General features: G+C 42.1%; 1 protein-coding gene across 1 annotated transcript; it reads left to right on the forward strand.

Annotated features, from left to right (window-relative positions):
• The first annotated feature begins 1,295 nt into the window (after nucleotides 1-1,295).
• Nucleotides 1,296-8,103, forward strand: LOC105088599 (tripartite motif-containing protein 77). The gene is made up of 6 exons (XM_031459308.2): nucleotides 1,296-1,418; nucleotides 2,098-2,193; nucleotides 4,893-5,123; nucleotides 5,583-5,605; nucleotides 6,437-6,534; nucleotides 7,553-8,103. The coding sequence occupies exons 1-6, from the start codon at nucleotides 1,296-1,298 to the stop codon at nucleotides 8,038-8,040; spliced, it is 1,059 nt and encodes a 352-aa protein (XP_031315168.2). The 3' UTR covers nucleotides 8,041-8,103.
• Nucleotides 8,104-24,587: the final 16,484 nt, after the last annotated feature.

Here is a 24,587-nt window from a genome sequence, read left to right on the forward strand (position 1 = left end):
TGATTTTATACTTGTTCAATTAAGCAATTGTTTACTTTCTGTCCATTTTGGACCAAAAATAACTTCTCAACCATGTAAATATGTAGCCTCTCCCATTCAGTTGCTCACAGGCAGGGAATATAACAGTTACCATATAATTAAAGAAAATGTTTACTCACAATGTATGATAAGGTAAAGTCTGTCTCCTTTAAACTAAATAAGCAGTTTAACGTGACATGATGTGACAGGAATGAGTTAACAGTCTTAGGGCTGATACTGGCTTTCCAAATGTTTCTCACGTCCATTGATGATTCCCTACCAAATATATTATTAATCGTGATGTTTGTGAAATGATTTTTCTATTTCCTTGATTCCTCTTGCATTTATTGGCAGTCTCACAGTTGGTTAGTTTGTTGCCTCGATGACATTATCAAAGACCCAGGTCTTCTGTTTCTCTGTCACCCTCAGGCTGTAGGCTTTGGTGTCTAGGCAAGTGCACTTTCTGGTCACAAAATGACAGCCCCATGACTCACCTTCAAGTACTATGTGGAAGAATATGAGACAGTTGACTCTTATTTTTCTTTTAATGAGCCAAAAAAAAAAAACTTTGACAAAATCCTTCTAATAATATTTTCTTCAAATCTTATTGGCCAAGTAGGGTCTAATGGCCATATAAACTAGCAGAACACATAAACCAGCAGAGGTATAAACAGGATTATTTTAGGTGGAATATGACCAAAACTCTGTGGCCAGGGATTGTTTTGGAACTGCACTAGAGAGCTGAAACTCTGATGGGAAAGCTGTGTTTGACCTGGCAGTAGGCTGTCTGAATATCATGAGGACGCTCCGTTGCTCAGCATCCTCTTTGTTAAATGCAGTGCATAGCCTGTCCTGCTGTACACACAAGCCCATTGGTATGAAGGGGAAGTAAATAATTCTCATTCCCTTTGGTATGTTTAATGGTTTTGAAAAGAAACTTCTTTTAATGCTCATGACAACATAATGTTCTCTTTCTTTTCTTCTCTCTCCTCAGAAACATGAGTGCCGACAGCTTCCAGGATGACTTCACCTGTTCCGTATGCTTTAAGCATTTCATTGACCCAGTCACTCTAGGCTGTGGGCACAGCTTTTGTATGCCTTGTCTCTGCATCGGCTGGGAGGAAGCCCAGGATCCCCCTCGCTGCCCTGTGTGCAGGGCAACGTCCCATCCAGTAAATTTGAAAACCAATATCATTTTGAAGACACGGGTGTTCCTTGCCAGGAGGACAAGCCCCTGTGAATTACCCAGCTCTGCAAAACAGACATGTGAGATACACATGAGTACGAAGAGCTTCTTCTGTGAGGTGACCAAGGATGCGCTGTGCTTACCCTGCTGCCAGTCGAAGGCGCACGTGACTCATGGGCACTGCTCCATTGAGTGGATGGCTGAGGAATACCGGGTAAGCAGTGGCTGAGAGAGGAGTTGCAATCTGGGGGACTCTATCTGAGAGCGAATGCAATTGAAGTGAGAATAATTATTCTCCGTTCATGTAAAATATAAAGCAGATCCTAACTAGTACTACGTGCCAGGGACTATTATTGAAGAAAGGATGGTCCCAATCTTAAACACTTTAGTTTTTACATCTTAAAATCTTACAAATCGAGTTGACATTGATGATGATCATGACTAGGATTGGGATAATTCAGTATGAGACTAAGGTGGACAAATCTGGTAATTTCAGTGACTTTGGTCACTATAACCATGATCGCAACAAGCCTAATGTAACAATCTCTACTTAGAAACACTGTCTTTTAGCTAAAGTAACAGAGTAGTGGGAGATGAAAACTAGCAGCAGAGCAACTCTAATCTGAGACAATAGTCACTTAATGCAAATTGGCTAGGTGGAATAAAGGACGAGGGCCAGTTTCCTCTATGGAGAAGCACCCATTGCCACTATAAGTCTAGTCTGTGGACAGAAACATGCTACACACTAGGTAACTTGGCTTAACAGTGAAAATAAATTGGTCCTTTGCCATCTTTAGTTATTATTTATCTGATATTTCCTGCCATTCTTCCACTCGGATTTAAAATTGTCAATATCACCTTATCTGATAATAACATGTTTGGTTCCTTTGCAGCAAAAACTTCTGAAGCAGATGCGGTCTGTGTGGGAAAAGACACAAGAAAATAAAAGAAATCTAAACAGAGAAACTAGCAAAGTCAGGATGTGGGAGGTAAGCAAGAAATTCTGTTTCATTCAGCACCGGCTTGGGACACATGCTGATCATTCAGTAAGTTCTTGAACTAAAAATCATAATGTTTATCATCCTCTAGGAGTGGGTAACCACCAGTGGAAGGCTCTCATCTAATCATGTACAACGAAGTATGTCCCTTTGTTAGGATTTCTTTCTAAAAATCAAAATACCACGCTAAAAGAGCTTATTTCCTGTGTAACACCATAACACACCAACGGATATAGAAAAATCAGAATTATCAAGGGATACTGTACTTAGTGAATGAGATAAACCCAAGGTTTTTCCAAAGCAAAATCTTTGAAAATTCAGGAAGACATTAGCTGGCTACTCGGTAAAGGGCAATTTGAAGTCAGAAATACATGGGGATGTTGGGCAGGTTGTGACAGTTGAACACTAGAAACTATAGGAATCATCAAGTTAGAATTCTACAAAGTTCATGTTGGTTGTCACATGTATAATAAGAGGCGCAGGGCTGAGAGGTATGGCTGGAATGTAGGATAGTTCAGGTCAAAATGTGACCTAAATACATGGCTGATGAATTTAGGTCTACATTTGTTGATTAAAAAATGTGGATTGAGCATCACAAAGACAAGAGTGAAATTAAAGTACATTTATACCCTCAAAGAAGTAAAGATTTAATGATGGAAAGGTAAAAAGCAAGCACTTCTTCCCATTAAGAAGGAAATTTGAATGGGGCTGTATGAATGGCAAAGAGATGTAACAAAATCAACCCAATTATTTAAAGGTGACGTACTTGGGTTATAATTTGCACTATTTTTCTTTGAAATGTTGAGTGGTTGCTGTGCCCTTTAGCACAGTAACTGTTCTAAGCTAATGTAGAAACAGACAAAAGGAATAGATTTCTTTGTACTCAAGGAGCTCAGAAAGTAATGCGGGAGGTGAATTAACACGTCTAAATATAACATCTGTGGTGTGACCCATTGTGATGAGTGCTTTTGAGAAAAATACGGCAGTAAAGGCAAATAAGAAAAGTAATTTGACAAAACTGAATTTTACATACGATGAGAAAAGACTCACTATGGAAGATCACTTTTGGACATAAGGGTAGAAATCGAGGCAGGTGTCTATTTGGGGAAAGGGCTTTTTAGGAAGAGATAACTAAATCCACCACGTCTCAGACTAAATTTATGCTTCTTCCACGCCACACTTCCCTTTGTTTCTCCATTGTGCAGACCGTGATATGAAGGAGAATGAGAGAGCATGAAGAAATTGGAAGTCAGACCTGAAAGTTGAGGAATCCTTAAAGGAACGTTCAGGGATACACTGACTACAGACAATGGGAAATGATCAGATTCAGGGATATTCTTTACAGTTGAGAAATGTCAGAAAATAGGACTTATGTGATGTATAATGTTAAGAGGATAAACTTTAAAAACTGAGACCCAGTTTCTGCTTTGAGGTTTGAGCATCACTGAGGATAGAAACAAAGAAGGAAGTGCTGGCTTGGGTTAAGAAAATTTTCATTTGAGAAATGTTGCACTTTGAGTCTCTGGGAGATATCCTAACAGAAATAGGTTGTAGGCAACTGGGTGAGTGAGGTTGGTGCTTATGTGAAAGAGTTGGTCTGGGCAGGGATATTGAAAAATTGTCCAGGAGAGTTTTTAAAAGAAAAGAGTAAAATTTCCACCTGGAAAGATAACTGGAGGACTTTCTGTGTTCATGGGTCCAGCTGGGAAAGAGGAGCAGGTGGAAGAAAATTGACAGAGGGAACCGGGGGGGGGGGGGGTTGACTGACCCAGGGTGGACAGGCTTTCTAGAAGGAAGGACTGGTGTGAGATGAAGAGATTAGGAACTTGCGTATTAAGAAACGTATGGATTCAGCAAGGGAGGTTCTTGATATGATGAATGTGGTTTCATTAAAGTGCTGGGAATTAAAGATGGTTCATTGCTTTGATGAAAGATTGAGAGTTTCATAAATGAGTTCAGTGACTGTACACTTGTGATTCAAAAATCTGCTCCTTGGAGATAAAGATGACAGCACGAGAACCAAATGGAGACATCAGGTCAATGGTGGATGTTTTGTTTTGCTTCAAACAATGGGGGCCACTACTTTAAAAAGTGGAGAGGAAAGAAGGAAGAGAGAAAGTGAAAAAAAGAAAAAGAGAAAGAAGATGGAAATTAAGACCGGAAGTTGGCTGTCTATTGACCCGTGTCTCAGGCTAGGGTGGAAGTCAGCTAAGACGTGGAGGGTGAAGCCTCGGTCAGAAAGAGTCAAGCTGCACTCACGCACACAAGGTTCTGGTCCACGTGCAGTTTGTGGACCTGGAACTAAGTATTACAGAAAGGGCTTATCTAATTCTATTTGCTATTTTTTCCTAAAAGGAAAGAGTCAGCCTGTAGATAAAATATCTGAGGATAAGACAGACTAGATAAATTTAAGAATTGGAGTTCTTTGTATATTATCCAACACAACTATTAAATCACAAGTACCTATTTTCAAGAAAATGTGGATATTTGAGGCAAAGTAGTTAGAGTCAAGATTTTGACTGCAGATGCAATGAAATTTTAAAAAATGAGGATAGTTTAAAAAGGAGTTCCAAAATTTCTGTTTATAATGAATGTACCAACATTTCTAAGTATCAGAGGACAAATAGTAGCTACTAGGCTGGATGAAATCTCCCAGACTATATGACCTAATTAATTCACGGTCACTCTAGGGTTATGTGACTCTGTGGAGGAAGATGATCTTTGCTGAATATTGGAAGATGTGCCCCTTGGGCGACCACGAAGAGACACGTTATTTAGAGAGAATAGAGGAGGAAAGCAAGGAGATTTTTCAACAACTTAAGGAAAGTCAACACAATATGGATGTGAAGGGGCAACTCTTAAGAGGGATATACGAGGAGCTGAAGGAATTGTGCCGCAGACCAGACATGGACCTGCTCCAGGTAAGGACTGAGGAACGCAGAGTCGTGTGGTTCTCAGATAATGTCCACCTTCTCTTTGCCTTCCATCATGTGTGGGAAAGACGCTCTCTGAAGCTGTGGTACAAGAGTTTGATGGGTCTGGGTATTGCTAAGGACCGAGGGCCATCCCTGCCATATACAAGAATAACAAAACTTTGTGGAGAAGTAGGTTAAATTAATCCTAGACAATGCTTCTTAAATTCTCCTAATACACGTTAGATTACTGAACAAAGAGGCTTCCTTGAAGAGAGATAGATTTGTATCTGGTCCCAGCAGTAATGAGAAATTGGGGAATCTCTGCAGCTCATTTCCCCTTCCCATTCTCATGTACAATTTGCTGAAATTTGGGTTCACCCACCCTTGGGAATAAGAAACTAAGTTTCCACTCTGAATTTCGTGAAAAGTGCTAAGACTTGACCTTCTCTGTTTTTCTCTCTACAGGGTTTTGAAACCGTGTTGGAAAAGTAAGTTTGCCCTCCTTTTCAAGTTTTGAGAATTGAATCTGTGATCAGTCAGTTGATGTTGAAACGGGAGCACAAGTTATCATGATGTAGAACCTCCTTCATAATGTATTTATGTTTCCCTTTCTCAAAAGTTAGAGTTTCTTTCATTGTTTTGCCTCAGGTGGAGTGGGGGAGGGGGCTTATGCAGGGTTCTGTGCAAAGGTGGCATGAAAACAACTCTCATTCCTGGTTAGACATGCAAACACAGTGAGCATGTGCCCAAAGTCCTGACACGATTATGTGCAAGAATTAGGGGTTTCAGAGAAGCCTAAGGTGGATGCAGGGAGAGCCCAGGCATAAAGAGGGCCATCGGGGGTTGGGTTTCCAGGTGTCGCATGTGGCACCTTAAAAAGCAAAGATCCTAGGGTGCACCTTGTGAACGGGGTCCTGGGAAGCAGGGCCACTGCCCCGGCAGAGCTCCTCTGCCCCAGCTGTGGTCACGCAGACACCGAGCATTTCAGTGGTGACTAGTGTGGATTACAGATCAAATTGCCTTTCTTCAAAGTCCTTCATTTCAAACCATTTTGCATAGGCAAGTGGTTGAGAAGAATCAGATTCAGTCACGATGAACCTGAATTGGATGCTGCGATTGCTGTGTTAGGAGACAGGACGGGATTTTATTTTTCATGAAATAAGTTGTAATTTGCTTCAGTTCCCACTTGGTGGCGTTACCCTCATGGCCCTGAACCTAATTATGAGGCTTTCAATGAAGCGTCTTGGGAGGGATGCATATCTAATCATTGTCATGAAAACTTTGAGCTCAAAAAGAGTAACTAAGTGTTCTTCTTGCAGGAGTGAGTCAGCGCAGCTGCACATGCCCCAGCCTCTAGTCCCAGAGTTCGGTTCATGTCCCAGGCCCGGACTGATAAACTGGCTCGACCAATTCCAAGGTAACAGGCAGCCGCTGGGTGACAGAGCTGCACATTCTCCTCTGTTAGTTTCCCGTGGGTTACCCTTCCCCATCGCTCTGTCTGTGGGCTCTTTGCTGGAACTTTTATAACCAAAGTTACCTTTATAGAAGAATAATATATATGTTACCTGAGGGGAAAAGCCGCTTATGATAGATTATAAACAGGTTTCTGGACGGTAAACAATAGGGAAGATAAGCCTGCAGCTCACAGGGGTGCAGTGTTGACTGTTCACATGGAGCAGGAATCTGCATGCACATTCAGTACATTCCAGGTTCTAGGTGAGTTATCACTGCTTGTGAGATGCTTGGAGAGTTTTAACTTGATTTATGAAACTCTCTGTAATACATCCACTTTACAAAGAACACATTTTATTCACATGATATAAAAATACATTAAGATCAATTTTATTAAAAACATAATAAGAAATTTTATACACAGTTCATGTGCAACATTGGCAAAGTAAGCTGACAACTCATTTCATTAGATTTCTCCCTTTTCTTTTCAAGGGATGCTGGCAGAAAATTCTCACAAAGGAACCACTTCAAAAAATGTGAATTTTTCTTTCATTATATTTTAGCTTTGCAGGCTTTAGGGGAAAGTCCTTACGTTAGGAAAAGAAAAGTTCCTTAGGAGTTATTATTACTATTATTTTTCTTGTTGTATGTTTTCTGAGGAGGTGGGCAGGTTACTTTTGTTTCTGACTGTGAAGTTTTAATTAAATGCCAATTTCAAATGTTCCAGGGAAAATCATGGCTAAAACTTAGCAATATGCCTTTTCTTTATGTATATTTTTAAAAATCATGATTTTTTTTTCCATCTTGTCTCATTAAAATCTTCTTTTTATGAGGACAGACCAGTAACCCTGGACTTTCTAGATCTCTCTTGCTATTCTGTCTCCTACTTCTAGTAATGAGCTAGGAAACCCAGACACTATGTAAAGCTCACGTCCATCGTAAATTTATGATACCATTAATACAATTTCCCCTTCTTCTTGCAGTGTATGTTGCCTTGGATAATGAAACAGTCACTTGTCAAGTCCCTCTGTTTGAAGATCTGAGACGTCTGCTGTCTGATCGTCCTGATGTCGCCAACAATCCAACAAGATCTAAATATTTTCTTGCGTGGGGAGCTGAGTCATTCACTTCCGGTCAACACTACTGGGAAGTGGATGTGGCAGACTGTGCTAACTGGGCGATTGGATTTTGTAATGATTCTTGGACAAGGAAGAATGACATGGTGGTTGACTCGGAAGGAATTTTTCTCCTTTTTTGTATCAAAGAGAACAATCAGTGCCATCTCTTTACCTCCTCCCCACTATTACCTCAATATGTCAAAAGGCCTCTCGGCCATGTGGGGGTGTTCCTGGATTATGAAGGTGGTGTAGTGAGCTTTGTCAATGTGGCCAGGAGTTCCCTCATTTGTAGTTTTCTCTCATGCTCCTTCTCGTCTCCTCTCAAGCCTTTTCTTTGCTCTGGACACCCATGATTGGGGACAAGTCAGAAATTCGACCACAGGCGTCAGGATGTCAATGACTGGGATCACTAAGTTAGTGCCTGCTTGATTTTCTTTAACTTCACTTTCCTTTGTGAGATGTACTGATTGATTTTAAAGGGTTGATATGTTAAGTGTATAAATTTGTTTCCATTTTCTTTAAATAAAAATAATCTCTCTTGGAACACTGTGCCCTCTTTATTCTATGTCTTGGTGTTTTGCTTGATTTTGAGGGTGGCTGGAGATAAAAGAAGACCTGGGCTTGTTACCCCAGTTTAATGGGTTAAGGCAAGTGCACAGGTTCCTTCTCACGGGCAGACTTGGAATTCCCTTCTCCTCGCTGTGCCTCTTACAAATCATGGCCCTTCAAGTCTCAGTTTTAAAATCTCCTTTATGGTATTATTGCTAAACCTTCTGGACTAAACGAGGCCATCTTGTTGTAGGGACTCACCACATCTGACACTTTTCTTTTTAAAACTCAGAACCTACTATTGGCCTTTCCATCTAGGTGACTTGTTAGAAGAAGGTTCACGTCTACGGCATGTACAGATAAATTCCAAACAAGTAGCAGAGACCTACCTGCTGGAAATGTATCTGTTTGAGTAAATTAAGAGATGTACAAGGTCATGTACAAAAACATGCTATTCCACTGTTAAAAGGCTCATTAAATGTAAGGGTAATCAGATGGAAAAACGGGGGATATTACCTAACAGAAGCGTGAAATAGGCTAGCTTCAGAATTCATGGGCTGGACAAATTCTCCATTACAGACAGAAAATAGGAATGCAATCATATCTTAACAGAATGACACTGATAGAGAAAATAGAACTGCATCTTCAGAAATTTCAGATATTTTAATGAAGAAACCTGTAGTCACAGCTATTTTGAGTTGTCACTAGCTTAGACAGTAAATTTTTTGTGGTTTAAAAGAAAGAGTACTCCATTAAAAAAAATGCTTTTAAAATGTTTCTAAAGTTAATCAAACCTTAAAAGTTTCAATGTCACAGGGCATGACCACCATGTGACCCACATCTACCATACGATCCAGCAATTTCCCTTCTGGGTATTTATTTGAGGGGACAAAAACACTAACTGGAAAAGATGTATGCACCCCAGTGTTCACTGCAGTGGGTATGATTCCCTGTGCCCCTTTACCCCAAGTTGGTTGGGCGTTTTTCCCCCTCCTGTGTCGCAGAGGCATGTGCTGAAGGACTCAGTGCAGGAACTGCAGGACGACGGCTACCTGTGTTCGCAAGATTCAAATCCACACACTTCTCCAGGTGTGTAGGCTAGTTTTCCCCAGGGAGTAGGGGAGAGCGGCGAGGACCTCGGAAAGTAGGACACAGAGCAGAACTGAGAAGAAAAACAACACCAGCTGTGGGATTTCAGAGACGCAGGCACAAATCAGGCTTCCACACGCCACACACGCCGCCTGTGACGGTATCATTAGTTTATGTGGACTTTTTTGCAAAAGTACATTTATACTATAAATATATTCCTTAAATGTGCCTTTTTCACTACATAAATACATCATGTAACTTGTTCCATATTAGTACCTACAGAGAATGTCTTCTTTTCAACCTCTACTGAATATTGCATTGTATGCGTGAAACAGTTTCCTTGACCATTTAATTATTGACAGTTATTTTTAGTAAGTTTTTAGTCTTATTTTAGGACATTTTTTAGATGTATAGAAAAGTTGCAGAGGTAGTTCCAAAAGGATATAGCACTCACCCAGTTTTAATTTTCTTTAATGCTATTTTCTTGCATTTTCATGGTATGTTTGTCAAAACTAAGAACCCAGATTGGGACATTCTACTCCTAATCTCCAGATTTTACTCAGATTTCACTTGTTTTTCTGCTAAAGTCCTATTCCGGCTCCAGAATGCAATCTATATACCACACTGCAGTAATGGGCATGACTCCTTACTGTCCTCTCCGTTTTTCATTGGTTTTCATGAACTTCACATTTTTGAGAAGTACTGGTCAGGCATTTTTGTAAATGTCCTCAATTTTGAGTTTTCTTATATTTGTATAACTAGACTGGGCTTATAAACTATTGGGAGGAAGACCACAGTGGTGACGCGCCCTACTCTTCACATCAAGTCAGAGTCCCAACATGACATCACTGGTGACATTAATCTTGATCACTTGGTCATGGAACTCTGAGCCCGATTTCTTCACTGAAAGTTACATTTCACTTTCCCTACTTTATTTTGTGCAGTCAAGTCACTGAAGGCAGACCACCCTCAGAGGAAAGTCGGTGAATATATAGGTTTTTGAATTTCTTCAAGAAGAATAAACTTAACACATTTTTATAGGTTTCCCAATAATTAGCATTATCAGAAATGCTTAGTAAATATCGTTTACATTCTTCTTTGTGTTATATACTGGGTGGGTGAGGGGCAGTAGTAATCTCCATGCTGGCAACATGTGTTCTTACATTGAAGTCTTGCTTTAAATTTCAAAAATCCACCAATTAATAAAATAAAGCACTTTATTCATGACACAAAGTATTTAAACAAGTCTCAGAAAACAGATTTCCATGTTTTCAAAGACATTTATTAAACACCCTAACTGATAAACTTTCCAAGTTCTTTGGTAAATTAAAAATAAAAATCCTTGATATCCAGAAACTCAGATAACAAGGTCCATTTGAGGGTGCGTTTGTGGTCCAATCAGTGGCTCTTGATGAGACAACGGTCGCAGAGATGTGTTTATGCAGATAAGCCAAGGTGTTAAATCAATCTCGTCCTAGGTCTGAGGAAATCTAACCACTCATATTAACACCCAACAAAAGGCTTTGAACACGTAGGCGTGGTCTTCAAGGCTCCATATAAAGAGACTCAAGGAGCCAAACTCATTTTTCTCCAGAACTGAGAGCGAGTGTTTGGAGCTCACCTGGCTGTGGAGGCTTCTGAAAGCTGCCGCTCCCACATCTGGAAGCCTTGATCCCCGGGCTGGATTTCTCCTCTGCCTTCCCCACAGTGGAGTCGTCTGCCTCTCCTTAGGTGGGCACACCATTCATCTTAGAGCAGCTCCTGTGACCCTCCTGAGGGAAACAAAAACAAAATTTCCTAATTTTACCAGAAAACTGAGGTGGTTTCATTGAAATAACCTTGTTTGCCCACTTACTGGAAGTGATTCCATTTCCATTTTGTCATCTTGTCTTGGCATGCAAGTTGGAATTCATACGGTGATTAGCGTTAGTTCTCTGGCTTCACTTATCTCTTAGTAATTTCCTTGCATGGCAAAGACTCAGACAGCGGTTGCCTGGTGTCTCACAGTTTTCTGTTTGATGTAGAACCTAAAACGCTTTTTAGGACTCTTTGCCTCCATATGCAGTACCTACTTCAGGCTACCCTAAGAGTGGAGGCGCCGGTACACGTTCTCTTCAGTTTTTGGTTTCATTCATGAGTGTGGTATTGAAAATAAGAACAGGAGGGAAAATGCAGGTGATGAGTGTATTCATGTCGGTAGATTCTGGTTAGAACAGGAGCCAACGTGACGGCGTTTAGTTTCCTGTTCATGAACTCTGAATGTATTCAGGAAGGTTTTGGGAAAGAAAAAGTGTTTGCGTATGTGGATTCAGACTGAGATGAAAAAGGACATCCAAGGAAGAGGCCTGTCAGTTACAAGAAATAACAAACACACCCTTAGTCAGGTGTCCTGTGCTCCGGGACCGGCCCTGGGCATTGTGACTGGTGCCTTTAGAACACTTAGGACCCACCACCTGGAGCTATGAAGTAGGTCAAGCTCCTGAAGCTCAAGCTGCTGCAGGAAAATGACCTCAGCAAACCTAAGGCCCCACCTCAGGTAGGAGCTAAGGGGGCAGCGGGGAAAACGTTCCGAAGCGCTTGGGAGCCCTCCTTGCGTCTCGGTTTTCCATTTGTGTCAAAGCAAAAGTGTGTCAAAGCCTCTTCTGTCCCAGACGCAGCGCGTTACTGAGTCGGAGCCTGAGTCCACATTTGCTTAGGCCTCTTCTGTCTTCGGGCAGAGGAATAAACTCCGGATTTTCTTCCCTCAGGAGAATGGACTCGGGCATCCCAGGAACCTTCCAGAAGGAACTCAGCTGCGCCGTGTGCCTCAACTACCTTCTAGACCCGGTGACCACAGGCTGCGGGCACAGCTTCTGCTGCTCCTGCCTCTGTCTTTGCCGGGAGCGAACCGGAGAGCCCGCCAGTTGCCCCGCGCGCAGGCAGCGGGCAGAGAAGAGACACCTCAGAACCAACCTCCTTCCGAGGAACCTGGCGTCCGTCGCCACAAGAGCCGGCCTCCGGCAGCGCCTGGGCTCTGAGGAGCACGAGTGTGCGAGCCACAGGGAGGCAAGGACGGTCTCCTGTGAAGCCGACAAGAGCCTGCTCTGTCTGCTCCGCTCCGGCTCCCGGGCGCACAGGGCTCACGGACGCCGTCCCGGCCACGAGGCTGCTGAGGAGCACGGGGTGAGCGGGCCCGCGGGAGCCCGCGGCAGGCGGGAGGGCGGCGCGGCCGACGCCCGTGGCTCTGCAGCGCGGCCTTCCTGACACCGCTCGTCCCTGGGGGAGAGCAGGGAAGCGTGGCGACCCGCTGCGGCCCTTCCGGTCTCCCGCAAGGACCTGCAGCTACGGCCTTGGTTCACCCCATCGTTTGGGCTCTGAAACCCCCATCTGTTTGCTTTTCTGGTGCTAACATTCATAGTTCTCATCGTTACAGGAGGAGCTGGCCAACCAAATGAGATCTTTATGGGAAAAGATACAAGAGATAGAACAAAATCTCACGACAGTTGGCAGAGGAGCTGACCCCCTGGATGGTAAGTACGAGAACGAATTTCTCTTTGCAGGAGGTTGAGACAGACATGCCAGAAACGTATCTGTTAATAATTTGATGTGAAATCATGATGTGCCGTGAAATTCTGAGAATGGGTTGATCACCAGGAAATACATATTCCATTCACCACTGCAGCATACGCTCGCAGCCTCGCGGGCTTTTAGACTCTAATGGGGTAGTAACTGCAACAAAAGGGCCACTAGGGGACGTGCAACAAGTGCTAAGGTGGAGGCGCCTCGAGGGATGGCGACAATTCCACAAGCAGGATTCAGGGTCTCGGGGAAGTTTCTCAGGCTTAAGATCCATCCCAATTCTGAAGTTCAAATAGTTGTTTAAAAATCCATGGATTGTTTAATGTCAAGATTTCTGTAGATCATACATTCTAGAAAGAAAAGGGCAGATCCCTGAGAACCATGAGTATTTCAGTCTGATTAGTACCCGAGCCCAGGTGATGCAATGGAAAGTGAACAGCAGTTTGAGGAGTGAGACGGTCATGGTGAAAAGTGGCAGCTCACTAACTAGAGAATGATATTGGTTCAAGCAGGAGGAAAAGAGACATGTTAAAAAAAAAACAAAAACAAAAACCAAAGGGGAAAGAGAAAGACAGAGGTGCAGAGTGAGAGAGAGAGAGCGACTCCATCCATGCTGGGAGGGAACATGCAGGGAGTGAGGACCACGGACCTTCCAGACATGGTGGGAAGGAGCCTGTGGCCCTAGAGGGGAGGTGGAAACCCGTTCATAGAGGAAAGGAGGGCAGGGGGAAAGGGCTACGAGGATGGACATCTGCCTGAGGGCAGGTGGGTGAGAATCTTAGGAAGATCTTTGCTGACGGCTTCTACCTCTGAGAGTAAACTGGACCGTGGCTGCTAAGAGAGAAAGTCAGCCTGTGGAGCTGGGAGGTTTGAGATGAGAGACAAATTTACATAGTGAGACTGAAATGAGGAGGTTGCATACAGTCTGTGAATTGCCCATAAATTTCAGTCGCTTGCATGGGGTCGTTCAGATTTGACAGGATGTATACGAAAGAAATGACCCATCAAAGCTTTTCTCTGGGCGTCTCACGAACTCTCGAAGTAGAAGAAAGTGGTGTGTGGAAGGGGTGGGTTTGGCTCTGGATTCAGTAGGAAAGAATGGAACACAATTGAATGAAAATGAAAGAGGATTGAATTTTGTTTCTGAGAAGAGGGAGGAAATGAATTTAGGATGAATATAGCTCCTTGGAAGAGGACATGAATCAAAGAAAACTAAGTGTTTTCTAAACCACCTCCCAACAGTATTACATGTGTCGATATAGAGACATGATCAGGAAAACGTACCAGATGCTCCCTCTAGATCTCCAGGATGAAGAAGATTACTACCTAGAAAGCCTTCTAAGAGAAGGCCAAGAGATGTGTCTGCAGATCAGAAAAAGGCAAGAGGAAATGATTGGGAAGAGGACAGACCTCAGAGCAATCCATAAAGAACTCATGGAAATGTGCTACAAACCAGATGTGGAGCTGCTCCAGGTAAGAACGGAGCAATGGCCTGAAAATATATTATCTGAAGCTCACACCTTTGACTTCCATCAGATGGTACCAGCCCTACATTTCTTCATGTCTTGCATTTAAGGTGGGAGTCTCCCCTAGTTGGAAATATGAGAAATAAATTTCAAACCATCCAAATCACGGGTGAGCAGGCTTTACGGAACTGTGATTATGCAGATTCCCCAGGGAACACTCCTGTCTCAAATTCTCCTTTTGTAGCTTGTCTGTAAACACCAGAAAGGTACAACTTATGGACTGTCATTCAGTTTTTTTGGTCTCCAATTGTGCAGTGGGAGACACTGTGGGAAAGCTCATGTATATTTCCACTTCCTGTTGGGATATTTTAGGTCTTAGTTGTCTTTAGTTTGAGTCATGTTACCCTTTAGGGACCAGACCCAGTAAAGACCAACGTACACAGAGCTGAGGGGAGCAGCAAAGCAGAGTCACTGCCCTTGTCTTTTCCCTCTCTGTCTCTCTCTTTCTCTATTTCACACTCAAGCTTGTTAATTTTTTAAGAATTTAGATTCTGTCAATATATTGTGCTGGAAATTTCTTCAGGGAGGAGAAGGAAAATGGATTTCCCAGACTGATTTCTGGCGGTGGTGATTAGAACTCTTCTCAAGTCTTCCCCAGCCCACAGACTGGTGGATTATTTATGAAAAAGTCTAATCATATCTTTTTTAACTTTTTTTCTTGACAGGAATTAGGAGACAAACTGAAATGGTAAGTCTGTTCTTGGATGCTAACTGGGGCACTGTGAGGGCTGTGAAAGATCAAGCACATTTAACAAAGTGACGACATCACTTACTAGATAATCCTACATTGCTTGGGTGTATGTGTCTGTGCCTGTGTGTCTGAGTATGATTTTCCTTGAATCTGAAATTAGCATTTTTTTTTGCTCCTGTGGCTGAGAGAGGTGTGTATCATCAAGCTCAATGCAAAAGTTTTTATAAGGCCAGTTATGTCTGCATTTAGATTTCAAAATCATAAACACATTGAATTGCTAGGTCTAGGTTTTAATGAAAAAAGTACATGCTCCAAAAATGGCTCCTTGAGCCTTAGAAATATCATCACATACAATGTCAGCTCTTCCCCGAGTCCTACAAAACTGACTCCTAATCCAGGATATTCCAAGTCAAAGTTTAAGTGGAGTTACTTAGAGTTAGTATTTGCTTGAATGTTTCTGAGCAATTGAATGTATGATGTGCTTTCCCAATGATTAAATCAGAAAAACCCCTACTTGGCCCCAAAATTAAATGCAGAAACCAGGAATTTGCGAACAACCACAAGAAAGCAAACTGGTGGTTGATGACCCTACACAGAGCTCCGAGATAAACCTACCCCTGGGGGTGAAGTAGCAGGAAGTGGAAGGAGTGCCCCCAGGTCGGAAACACACAGCAAAGGCAGAAAATTCTTACAAGGCAACCTCTCTTAAGAGGTTTTCTTTTTTCTAGGTTTTGTTTCTTCAGTGTCCATTTGCTAATTTAGCTGGAATACCACAGCACCCCTGGTAGGGCGATCACCAGTCCTTTAGTCTAAGATGCACTTTTGTCCCCTGAGCAGGGGTGGGGGAGGCGGAGGTAATCATATTGCCCTGGTCTTAAAGGTGATCGACGCCCAGGTGTCCAGGCTTTTCGATCAGAAGTAACTATGACCTCCCCCTCCTTTATGATCTCTGAATTTTTAGGAAGATTTTTTCATGGTAACTAGTTATCTGCTTCCTCAGACATGCTGACAACTTTCGAACTCAATGCTTTCCAGTCAGAAAGGACCTTTGAATCATAAGGTTATTTTCCAGTGAGACTCTAGGTGGACCCTCGTGTGCAGTAGATAACTATGTTTAAGACTGATTTTGCTGGAATGTTCTCTCACCTCTCCACAGTGAGCATTTCATTCAGCAGCGAGGTCAGCAGTCGGCACATGAGGCCGCTGGACGAAGCGCGGAGGCTGAGGTACCGGCTCGCCGGCCTGGCCGGGCCTTCGGCCGCCGGGGCGCCGCGGTGCGTCGCTGCCCGGGGCTCCCGGGCTCCCTCTCGGGCAAGCACCGCTGGGAGCCGGACGTGGCGGCGCGCGGGGCTGGGCCGCCGGCGCCTGCGAGGCCTCCGGGCTCAGGACGGACGCGCGCGGGCTGCGGGACGCCGGCAGGGGCGGCTTCCTGCTCGTGCGCGTGAGGGGGGCCCCGGCCACCGCCCTGCACGCGGAGCGGCCTCGGGGCCGCGCGGGCGTGTTCCCGGACTGCGACAGCGGGGGGGCGAGCTTCGTGGACGCTGCCAAGCGCTCCCTCGCTTGGAGGTACGGGGACGGCCGGGCCCCTCTCCCCGTCAGGCCCTTCGTCCGCACCGGCCGCGCGTGAGGAGGGCCCGGCCGGGCGCCCGGGACGCCTGCCCCGAGGGGCCCTTCCCCGGGGCTGCAGACCTAGGGTCCTCCGTAGCGTTGCAGCTCCTTCCTCGCTCACGTAGACTCCTCGTGTTGTTTTGTATGAAGAGCATGTCAAATGCACATTTTGGTTTTTCTTTCCATTTATTGGCAATAAAATCTTCCCTGTAGCCACTTGTCTGGAATATCTGATGTGGGTGTTCACCTGTTTTGTGAGCTTGCCGGACCCCCACAATATGAGGGTGTGCCTCCCCCTTCCTGGTCCCCAATCCGGGAACGCAGGGCTTGCACAGCCCGGGCAGACTGGCCACCTACCAGACCTGGTCAGCCTGCAACCTGCTCCTCCTTCCTCTTGAGCCGGTCTGTCCTCACAGCCACTCACCCTCGGGGGAAACTGATTTGACAGGGAAATCTCCACTGACCCTGCGATTGGGATAAGCCTTTCTTTTGAAGAAACCAGAATCTGCAGGGCCTTTTATTTTACAATCGTATAAGGGACAAGAGGTAAACAGGGAGTGCCTCTTGTAGTCACTGCTGCCTTCTCAGCGGGTTACTCGTGGGCTGGGACATGAGGGCCCCTGAACCAGTCTTTGGCTGAATCATTAATAAATGGATGAGACAATTATGTTACGGGAGAGGAGCTTTGAGGTCAAATTAGGGACCAGAATCTAAAGTTAAAATTTTCAGGATTTAAAGGTGGCTGTCAGACACTGAGCTTGAGCCTCATCAATTTTATTTTACTCTACTTATTTTTTTAATTTGCATGTATGTACTGTTCATTGTTTCTCAGAACTTTTATAGCTTTAGCTTTTTAAACTTACATAGTTATCAGAGGAATAAAGCCAACCACAAAATACGAATTAATTCAAAAAGATACATACACCCAGCTAATAACAGCAACATAATGTATAATTGCCAAGATACGGAAGCATCCTAAGTTCACATCAACAGCTGAATGGATAAAGGAGATGCAGCATATAAATGTGATGGACTACAATTCACCCATAAGAAAGAAGGATTCTGTGCTGAGTGGAGCTCTAAAATCTATTTTAACAACCCCTCTAGGTGTATTAGTGCCCAGAAACGTTCACTTACTCCTGTCTCTTTAGACTAACAGGGCTGATGAATAAAATTAGGTCCAAGAAGAGATGGAGTTAGAGGGACTATAAAATTGCTTGGACAGTTGAGCTTGTGCTAAGAATCTCAGTTGCCAGTGCTGTAGAACCTGTGCCAAATGGTCTCTACCATCAAGGTTATAAGAGAACGTTTCACATCATGAAATACTGCAAGTACTCTCCTCCGGAGAGGAACTGCTGCCTGACTTCCAGTGCAGTCGTGATTTGACAGAGTGGTAGCTGGGCTCGGCCGGAAGGTCCACTGGCTGGGATGCTTTGTAATGTTTTTAAGTCTCTCTGAGGTTTATATCATTGTAATTGCAACTCAGTATTTCTTTTTCCTTTCTTTTAATCTCTCCAAAGGCTGTTGCAATATCTACTTACATTTAACCATGTGTACAAAACCTGTGAAAACATGGTATATCAAAAGTAATAGGGTCCCTGAAATTCATGCTTGCTTTGAGCTGTAAGCTGAAAGTAGAATTTGTTCCTAGATTAAACATCACATTTTTCAAAATGTGTATTCTATTTGATTCCTATAATTGAATATATAGTTAGAGGAAATAAAAAATTTCAAAATCTGATTCTGATATGTAAGGCCAATTTACAAAACCATGTTTACGTAATTTGAGAAATGGAAAAGGAATGGGATTAACAGTGCTACAATTTTGGTATTATTTTCCTCCAGTTTTTAATCCATGTGTTTCATAATGTTGTCATAATAGTTCTAAATGCTACCTTTAAAATAATAAGCTTACAGCATAAATTTTTTTTCATGTTGCTATACACTATTTTAAAAATATTTTTAATAGAGGGTTAATTTTCCATCTAATGAATAAACTGTAATTTGCTTAACCAATTCCGTTTAAGTGGACATGCAGGTTGATTCTCATTTTTGTTGTTGTTGTTGTTTTGCTTCTTTTTCATTATTACTTAAGGCTGGATTCCTATAAGGACAGGCAAAGCTTATGAACATGTTTACAAAACATTGCTAACTTCAATTCCAAAGAGTTGCATCAATTTACTTTCCCATCAATAATACAGGAGCCATAGTTTCTGTCCTCCCTTTCCAGCATTTCCAGGATTCACAAAATGTCACCTTCTCAATAATTTATTCAAAAACAGTTATTTAACACTCTACTATGTGTCAGAGTCTGTATGTACAAAGAATGATATCTGAATGAGTTTCTGATTAAGTAGGAGAGACAGTTATTTTTAAAATAAATGTTCCAGTTCAATTTTAAAAGTCCAGTAAGAGAGATTTTCAATCAAGATGGCACTAGATAATCATGATGGCAGTGCCCCATCTGCTCCACATATGTAACAACAATAGGTAAAATATAAAAATATAAAATTTAAAAGACATGGCTATTAAAAGCCAAATACAGCTGAAGTCCCAGCCTACTAGGCTCCTGGTCTCTGATAATTGTCTATGGTGTTGGTGCTGGAGGAGACTAACTTGTTGACAAGTCCCTCCCCCAGCCCCAGTGAAGAATGCATCCTTCTGTCAGTGTGTGATGTTCTACAGAGAGAGTCAGAGAGGTTCTTAGATCTTTTAGCTCCACCTTCTCCTTTTGCTTTGTTTAATGCTTAATTCATTACACTTAGAACCTTTTTGTTATAAACATTCTCTTAAACATGGAACGCTCACAGTCTCTCTAAATATTTTTATTCCACTTATGTCGACACTTACTGAGTTCAGTTAAAAATAACTCAAATATTTAAACAATTATGAATTTATTTAATTTTAGTCTTCTGAATATTTAATTGAAATCCAAACATGGAAATATGAAATTCTCCTAAAGGCTTTAAACAGTTTGAAGAACAGAAAACCCGCACATAAAATAGCACACCAATTACAAATATTACAGTAAAATTAAAATAGTTTTAAAAGTAAGGATGAAAACATGTAGCTACATTATTCATGATTTCATTTTATATTTATAGTCTTGTTTTTGGTCTTCCTCTTTACTGTCCCAATATTGCAGTAATTTTACCAGATGCTGACTTTTATACCTTTTTAAAGGTAGTAATAATCTTTCCAAACCCCAAATTAAAAGAATACTCTCTCAGACTTGCCAACGTCTAGGGTTACATTCTTGATAAGTTGATTCTTAGTTGAGTTGAAGAAGCCAAGCAGTTCAAAGTGATGAAAAAATACAAAACAAAACAAAACTAAGCCACTTACTGAGGATAGATCCTTTCTAATAATGCCTCTCCCTTGTTAGGTTATGAGCATTTAAGTCCATGAATTTTGTAAAACGTTATGGTTTTGAAATTCCAGGAACAATGTGCACTTTAAAATGGACAATAATTACTAATTCATTATCCTGTCATTATGAGAATTTTTTGGCATCACTGGAAATATGTTTTTGTAAGTGTTTTGTTATCATTAATAGAGACAGTAGGGGTGTCAATTTCCAGAATGAAATAAATGAAGCAGTGTGGGAGGACCAAAACTTTGTTTTACATTTAGAATTTCTGAGAAGCACTTTTTTTTTTTTAACATTTTTTATTGATTTATAATCATTTTACAATATTGTGTCAAATTGCAGTGTAGAGCACAATTTTTCAATTATACATGAATATATATATATATACTCATTGTCACATTTTTTTTCTCTGTGAGCTACCGTAAGATCTTGTATATATTTCTCTGTGCTGTACCGTATAATCTTGTGTATCTATTCTACATTTTGAAATTCCAGTCTATCCCTTCCCACCCCCCGCCCTCTTGGCAACCACAAGTTTGTGTTCTATGTCTATGAGTCTATTTCTGTTTTGTATTTATGTTTTGTTTGTTTGTTTGTTTTAAGATTCCACATATGAGTGATCTCATATGGTATTTTTCTTTCTCTTTCTGGCTTACTTCACTTAGAATGACATTCTTCAGGAACATCCATGTTGCTGCAAATGGCATTATGTTGTCATTTTTATGGCTGAGTAGTATTCCATTGTATAAATATAGCACATCTTCTTTATCCAGTCATCTGTTGACAGACATTTAGGCTGTTTCCATGTCTTGGCTATTGTAAATAGTGCTGCTATGAAATTGGGGTACAGGTGTCATTTTGAAGTAGGGTTCCTTCTGGATATATGCCCAGGAGTGGGATTCCTGGGTCATATGGTAAGTCTATTCCTAGTCTTTTGAGGAATCTCCATACTGTGTTCCACAGTGGCTTCACCAAACTGCATTCCCACCAGCAGTGTAGGAGGGTTCCCTGAGAAGCACTTTTTTTAAAATTCAGATTCATTTTAAGGAGTAGATATTTGGCAAAAACAGTATAATCCAGATTTACATAGACTTTTGTCTTCTCTATGGCTTGAAAAGAGCTGCCTCCAAGGGACACTGTTATATTAAAGTCCACAATAATATTAAAGACCAAAAATTAGATTCTAGATATATCCGGGTGGTGGGGATAGGAAACAGGTTCTTTTAACCTCTCTGAATCGGTTATAGTCAGGTAACTCTATGCTAAGTAGCTGTTGGGAGCAGCAGCAATTCCTCTGAAGGAATAAATGAAGGCAATGGGCTCACCAGACCCCAGGATCATGGAGAAGGGCCTGCTTGAGCCATTGTTGAAGTCACAACTGAAGCATCACCTAAAACAGGTGCTGGGACTGCTGAGAGGCTGATATTCAGCAAGTGATGAGACTCTTTGCTGCAGGTGACGGAAGTGCTGGAAGACAAAGATGGAGTGCCATCACTCTTGCTGCTGGAAAATGCTGACCGAATGCAGAACAAGAAGCAAATTCCTCTTCCGCATTCCTGCCTTCCAAACTCCTGTCAGTACTTCCCACTGGTAGAAACTAACCAGAAGCTTGCTAGCAAGTAACTAGGAAAATGGAATACGCTGGTCCCTGGGCTCTTAAAACACATGGCAGAAAGTAGAAGGGCAGAAGTGGGACCCAAGAGCGACAGGCAGATGATCGCTCCAGCCTTTTTCTCCTCAGGGACTGCCAGTGGGTAGAACACATCCCAGGAGGTCACCTGTTTCACTTTTTGAGCATAGATCTATTCTCTTTGAGAAATCAAGTAGGTGTGGTGCCTTTTTAGCCTCACTTGGACTGGTTTATTTCCATAGGTTTCCATATCTCCACCAGGTGGCGTTAGAGGCCAGTTTATCAAAGGGTTAAATTTAAGGAGTCAATTTGGTTGAGGGCTCCAGTTTCAGGATGGATGAAGCAAAGATAAACCATACCAAGAGGACTACTCCTTTTCTCTGCTGTTTCCTTTTGGAGATATTCCTTTTTGACTATTTATGCCAGTGTGTCCCATTCTCTGGCTGTGACTTAGCATATTTCTGTTGCAAGCAAGAGAGACTCATTCCAACAGGCTTGAAGGAGAAATAATAAAATGGATGCACTTAGGCTGACAAATTCTTGGCTTTCTGCTTGCTCTTAGAACAGTCAGCAAACCTGACCGACCCGTTATTCCTCCCAGCTCCAGGCCTATTGTTGAATCAAAAGTTATTGATTTACTGTTTTTACTTTACTCTGGCAATTAAAATTTATAATCATGTTTGGCTTCTGAGTTGTTCTCCAAGAAGAAGTTCATGGAACTGTAACCCTGCAAAATAGGCTAATTTTTCAAAAACAGACATGCCGCAAGATAAAAAGATTGGAAAAGTAACAACTACTAGTCTCTATAGAATTGTTGCCTGAAGACGTCCTGACGCCAAGAAATATTGTGACAAGAAAAATCATTTTGTTGATTGTTATTTTTGTTTGAGCTACGACTTTATAATCACCCCACCCCATCCCCAAGGTGGGTTCACAGTTTTGAAGGCACCAGCCTGCTGTGGGTCCCCTTTGCCCGGCAAAGCAATAAAGCTGCCTCTTTTCTTCTAAGCTCCAAGACCCTACCTCTGAGTTATTTGGCTTATCAGGGCTGGGGGCCGACTTTCCACAACAGGCTCAAGAAAAAAGAATACTATTGTAAACATACAAGAAGGAATATCACAGACATTTTTCGAAGAGAAACAATATACAGCCAAGGCCGACCAACAGCAAAGGCTGCTCTTTGCTTTCTCTTAGGGAAACCACAGTCGCTCTCATCTCTGCTTCTCTTTTATTCATTATTCATGCATTGAGTATACACTGAGTCTCCACTCTGGTGCTGAGCATTTGAAATGGCAGTGAGGAGGGGATCAGGCATTAAATGGGAAGAGAACCATTAGACAAATAAATATGCATGCATAAAAAATTATAAATTGTTATAAATGCTATGAATAAAACAGGCAGCCTTTAAGATAGAGTGTAACATGGAAGTTTAATTATAACTAAGAGGTTAAGGGAAAAAAATTTAAATGATATTTAAGTATAGACCTAAAAAGACGGCCAGTAATCAGCACAATCAGAGGGGAACAGAAAGTTTGCTCAGCTATAAAGTGCTTGAACGAGGAAGAATTTAGCTATTTCCTATGTGTACATGAACCCTGGGCTTATTATTTAAATAGCTTATTGTTTTAACATGAGTAAACATATCTGCGGTAAATGGGGGAATTCTACCAAGTCCAAACTTGCTCTGCTCACTGCATGACAGGCCAATAAATCAAGAGAAAAGGTATTGGGGCCACAAAGAATAACAACTTTATTTGGAAAGGCCACAGACCAAGAGGATGGCAGATAAATGTCCTGGAGAACCATCTTATCCAAGTCAGAGTTCAGGCACATTTTATACTAAAAATGGGAGGAGGTGGTTGTTGCAAACTTCTTCTTATCAGAATCCTTTGTTCTTGGGGCTGTCCACCTAAGTTGGGTCATGATGTTCCTGTAAATCTCCAACAAGACAAATGTTATTGTCTGTCCTGCAACTTTTAATCTGTATATGAATGGAAAAGTGTCACACCCTTAAAGGTGAGAGCCTTGAGAATAGGCTATCCAGGCTGTAGGCAACTGAGGGAGGCTGACATGGGGTTCTAGGAGGTGAGTGGCCCAAACGAAAAAATGCACGAGGAGTTGCCATACCGTCAGACAGACTTCAGCAGGAGACACCATGCGTACTTCTATTTTCTTTGTTCTAAATCTTATATAATTGACACATGCGTACAGCAATTATTTACTGCATACTACAAACATGGTCTGATCGTGGACTTAGGTCCCACGGCCTTAACTCATCTCAAGGCCAGCTCACAGCAACATTCTTTTACAAAAGATGCAGAATCAGCATGACTCAGCACAGGAAACAGAGCACAGGGTCAGAGCCAAAGAAACGGATCTAATACAGAGGCTAATTTGTTATCCCCTATTCCAGGAAGTTGTCTCAGAATTAGTGGAAAACCTTAGTTGCGGAAAAAAGTGAAATATATGTAGTTCTCTTTCATTTAAATTGATTCTTCGTTTCATATTTGCTTTATATAGAAACTGAAGGTAGAAATCATAAACTTGTTATTAGTGCAATGCTTCCCAATGTTCGTTCCTAAAGTAATTTAAAAGCACATGAAAATGCCTTGCATTTCACGTTGACCAAACTCCCTGCTTCTTAGGGGAGATTTGATATATTAAACTAGCTATTCTGGTTTTTTTTTTTCCTCTCCTGAAATGGCACAGAGGCAAACCTGAGCCAGGCATATAACCAATGTCCCACCTACAAGTGACTTTTCTTCTAAGTCAAGTTGTTGAGAGCCCCCAAACTCTCCCTGACATCCATCTGATATTGCTGTAGACGTGGCTGTCAGAGATCTGACGTAGGGTCCTTGTCCACCCTACCTCTCACGTGC

The sequence above is a fragment of the Camelus dromedarius genome, chromosome 12 (assembly GCF_036321535.1).
Source record: "Camelus dromedarius isolate mCamDro1 chromosome 12, mCamDro1.pat, whole genome shotgun sequence".
Lineage (NCBI taxonomy): Eukaryota > Metazoa > Chordata > Mammalia > Artiodactyla > Camelidae > Camelus > Camelus dromedarius.

What these genes read in the sequence shown, in the direction of transcription:
- LOC105088599 (XM_031459308.2), top strand. Translation starts at nt 1,296, where the DNA reads ATGAGTACGAAGAGCTTCTTCTGTGAGGTGACCAAGGATGCGCTGTGC. An exon ending in TTTGAAACCGTGTTGGAAAA is followed by an intron (nt 5,606 to 6,436) that starts GTAAGTTTGCCC and finishes TTCTTCTTGCAG; the next exon opens with GAGTGAGTCAGCGCAGCTGC. An exon ending in CTGGCTCGACCAATTCCAAG is followed by an intron (nt 6,535 to 7,552) that starts GTAACAGGCAGC and finishes TTCTTCTTGCAG; the next exon opens with TGTATGTTGCCTTGGATAAT.